The sequence below is a fragment of the Cicer arietinum genome, chromosome 5 (assembly GCF_000331145.2).
Source record: "Cicer arietinum cultivar CDC Frontier isolate Library 1 chromosome 5, Cicar.CDCFrontier_v2.0, whole genome shotgun sequence".
Classification (NCBI taxonomy): domain Eukaryota; kingdom Viridiplantae; phylum Streptophyta; class Magnoliopsida; order Fabales; family Fabaceae; genus Cicer; species Cicer arietinum.
In genome coordinates, this window is record NC_021164.2 from 26,898,888 (window position 1) to 26,903,354 (window position 4,467).

The 4,467-nt window shown below is 31.9% G+C and overlaps 1 protein-coding gene across 2 annotated transcripts in view; it reads right to left on the reverse strand.

Moving 5' to 3' along the window:
* Positions 1-1,129: 1,129 nt before the first annotated feature.
* The window catches only part of LOC101505450 (E3 ubiquitin-protein ligase makorin-like), a 4,198-nt gene continuing 860 nt past the window's right edge, over positions 1,130-4,467 (reverse strand). Inside the window, exons 2-5 of one of the 2 annotated variants that reach the window (XM_004499814.4) lie at positions 4,309-4,399; positions 3,207-3,964; positions 2,899-2,968; positions 1,130-2,079 (exon numbers count right to left, since the gene is read on the reverse strand). In XM_004499814.4, coding sequence (XP_004499871.1) covers positions 1,618-2,079; positions 2,899-2,968; positions 3,207-3,964; positions 4,309-4,399 — 1,381 coding nt within the window. In that variant the 3' untranslated portion in view covers positions 1,130-1,617. The remainder of the gene's footprint in view (positions 2,080-2,898; positions 2,969-3,206; positions 3,965-4,308; positions 4,400-4,467) is intronic. The other variant, XM_027334977.2, reaches the window with a different exon arrangement.

Below are 4,467 nucleotides of genomic sequence, written 5' to 3' on the forward strand. Positions count from 1 at the left end.
TAAATTAAATATATATTTGTGAAATAAAGTACGAGACTTATTTAAATTTTAATAGAGCACTATTGGAGTGAAAATGGAATGAATTTTTTAAAGTTGATGTGGCATGGGATCCACCTATACAACTTGAAGTATAGGTCAATTTTTGTAGTTATTTTAAAGGGCACTTATTAAGAAATTAAAAATACAAAAAATTAAACATAAATGTATTAAAAAATTTATTTTCAATTTTTAAAAAATTTAAAATTGTTGTTTTCCATATTAATATTGGATTTTTTAACAAGTGTTTTTAGAGTTAGAGCATTTATTAGCTTGGAAAAATCAAATACAATTTATTTTTTATTTTCACAAATGTTTTTTTTTTATAAATTTAAATATATTTAAAATTAAATATTTGTATACTTTTATGTCATTTTATAATTATAAAAGCTAAATCTAGTATACATTATTTTAATCCGTTTAACTATCAGCTAAATTTTTTGTTTTAACAGACAAATCCTTCGTTAAACATTTTTGTTCCTATTACTATATTCAGCATTAATTTATCATATGATACTCAACATTCCCTTCTTCGATCCATTACATCTTGCAATTTATTGTCTTTGTTTGAGGTCCTTTATTATTATTTTTGAAAAATTAATTTTAGTTTAAAGTGAGTTTAATGTAAAATTATGTATATTTGTATATATTTACATAAAAATTTTAATGTAAAAATTAAATTTAGACTCGAAAGTTATAAACCTTAACTTCAAATTAAAATTAAATAAATTCAATTCAGGATTCAACACTGAAGACAAAATCAATTAGATCAAGAGAGACCAAATATGTCAATCAATATGACAATTCCAAACTCCAGCTACAATAAGAGAAGTTTGTTTACCACATCTAAATCAAATTTATAAACTATTTCAATAAGCTAGCTGTTGGCACAATCGACACTAAAGTATATAAAAAAAAAACTTACACTGTTATACTTATGCTGCAATAAGTCCACAAAAAATGTACACTCTTAAAAGTGCTTCTCATCTTAAATAACAAATTTAGTCGAAACACCAAACGCACAAAACAAAAGATTCTATACCAGTGAACTTTGGAATTTAATTGATAAATGCAAGTACTACTGAACTTTAACTAGGCTCAAAACCAACCAATCTTTTCATTGTATTTATGGATTCACTGGTGCAAAATAACTACCCAGCAACATGAGTCACAAAATCCAAAACAAAACCCCTAAAGCCCAAACTCCTTTAAGTACCATGACTCAGAAAGTACTAATGCAAGTACTACTGAACTTTGGAATTTAATTGATAAATGCAAGTACTACTGAACTTTAACTAGGCTCAAAACCAACCAATCTTTTCATTGTATTTATGGATTCACTGGTGCAAAATAACTACCCAGCAACATGAGTCACAAAATCCAAAACAAAACCCCTAAAGCCCAAATTCCTTTAAGTACCATGACTCAGAAAGTACTAATGCAAGATGGCACATGATCTAGAAAATATGGCCTATAGACGGGAGCACTAAACACATCATCACAAACTAGAAGATAGGTGACATCCTGTGATAAAGGAAACTTCTCCAAAAACTGTTAAAAAATCATATGAACAAAGAAAATCTAATATTGTTCATCACTGTATTCTTCATCTTCGTCATCTTCTTCCATATGAGAATGCATCATCATTGATAACAAGGCCGCATCCATAGGATCCATTTCATCATAAAAATCATCAGGGCCAAAATCATCCACCCCATCAGCCAGGGCCTCTGACAAAGCAGCCATTTGAAAAAGATCAAACTCGTCGTCCCCCTCATCATTGGAATCAAAAGGACCCATACAAGGAGCCGAACCACCAGCCAATGAATCAGCTATCGCCATCATCTCGAATGGATCCATCCCCTCAAAAATATCCATGTCCCTCATGATGGAATAAAACTCTCCACCTGACAGATCAACTTCACCGAGCATTTCCAACACATCATTCATACCAAAATTGTTTTGATTGCGACGAGGTGGCGGCGGCCTGTTGTGTGGTGGCCTGTTGTGTACCCATGTGTATGAGCCAGGCCTCACTGTATGCTGAAAGTAACAGATATCAAAATCATTAAAAGGGAAACAAAAACTAAGTGGACATGCATATATTCAAATGTGAGTAGTCTTTTACTCCAGATATTTTGTAGTATTTTAAGATTTAGTTCAAAATTTTGAACAAAGCAAGTCACTATGGCTTAATTTCATCTTTTTTTAATTACATGTTCTGTAAATAAAAGTTTTAGGAACAAATATTAATCTACCTTCATGTTCTAACCAAGAATGCTCATTATCTGGAATCAAACGACAAGTTACAAATCCTAATCTGGCTTTGCTCTTAAATCATACTATGCTTTACTTTTTAAATTTTTACCAATACTGTTACAATAAGACAACTTAGTATGGAAGTTAGCACGTAAAATGCAATGAAAATGGTAGTGCATATTATAGTAACAATAAAAGTAAAACTAGCATTGTAACACACAAACTTCACTTGGTTTCTTAGGTGGCAAACAGATTTTAATAAGGGTTGTCAATAACAGTGTAGCAGGTTTTCGATAGCTACAAAAGTAACTGTAGCCTTATATAAACCAAAATAACATATGGACATGTGTGTGTGTGCCGAATGATTTGCATTCAAATAAGCATTGGGAGACAAGTAGACTACAAATAATTTATCTGTGGCAATATGGATGAATTTCGAGAAATAATCCAACAGAGAAAGGATAAACATGGTGGAGAGCAATTTATTGCCCAAAAACAATGTTATTCATATTTGTCAACAACCATGATATGATGATAATATAACTTGCCCAAGGAAAATATAAAAGAAATCAAGAGATGGAAGAGAAATGGTAACTTGAGTACCTTGTAGAAACAACCAGCCCCAAATGGACAATTCCCATTTCCACCAGAAAAATGTTTGCAATCAATCAATCTGAAAGGAACCAAAAACAAATAAGTAAACTCAAAATTCAAATATCAAACAATCAAGCTTAATCACCAGATTGTTGTCTAGTTAACCAAATACATCCACATCACCGTCTAGTTAACCAACAGAAATCAACTAATCATAACTGAATAGATATATTTACAAATTTCCAGTCACCATCGTCAAAACGAACTTTGAAACAATAATTTCAAATGACTATATTATTAAGTAGATATGAAATTACCTGCAACTTTCCTTGTAGTTATCTATAATTTCCTGTTTTTCTTCCTTTGAAGTATACCAAATACCACTTGGAATGACAAAATATGATAGTTTGCGGCAAACAGGGCATGTTCTAACTGTGTTGGCATTAATACTGTTGATTTCCAGTCCAGAAGTTGGAGCACTACTACTACGCCAATTGCGGATACAGGACAAACAGAAAGCGTGATCACATTCTGGAAGCAACCCAAACTTACATTCAGATGGTTTTGGTTTGGAAAGGACACGCTCCAGGCAAACATTGCATTCAATTTCTTCACTATTTTTCAAAGCAAGAAGGTACTTTTCCTTTTTGTCACAAGTCCTCAAATGATTTTCTTTTTCCTTTTTATCAACAGGATGTAAGCAATATTTTCTACAGTATAAGCATTGATTTCCATGAATACGGGTACATCTATCTCTATTGGGGCAGTTGGCCGCGGCATATTTACAAAACAATTGTTCATGTGGTCTAGCACTAGCAGTACTGGATTCACCAAAGTCACTGTTCCCGATAAATTCCTGATGCTTGCGTTGTAAATTTGTTACCCGCTTGTCAGGTGAAGGAACTTTTGTACCCTTTGGAACCCAATTCGATGATACTTTACCAAATCTGTTAGATACAGGCACAGCCGAATCTGAAACCATAGATGCTGAAGATGATGCTTCAGAAGGTCTCACATGCTTATATCTGCATCGACTACCATAAGCACAAGACCCTTTCTGATAATAAGAGCAAATCTGTTTTCCAGAAAAGAAAACAAGTGAGAAAAATATAAACAAATAAATCTATCACTACCTCCATTCCTTTTAAATTGTCAGTTTAAAGTTGCTTATGCAAACCAATAAAACTATAAATTTTACTATTTTTCAAAAACAACTTCATTTTTCTCCTATATTACCCTTAACTATTTATTATCTCATCTCACTTATTTCTGCAGAAATAATTTTGACAAATCAACGTTTAATAGTACTTTAAAATTTTGAAAATGACACATAAGAAAGAACAAAAATTTTATGAAAAAACTACACTTAAAAGGGAACAGCGGGAGTAGGAAGTAACAGTGAATAGAAATCAGAATTACAGTTGCATCAACTGGAGTATCCTTTCTCTGATGAGAAAAATCACATTGCTCTCCTTTTAAACATACCCCACGGGCATGGAACTTGCAAACCCTAAGACAATGCATACATTTAAGTAATAAGTAAATAAATTACAGAAAATGAAAAAAAAGTAATAATCA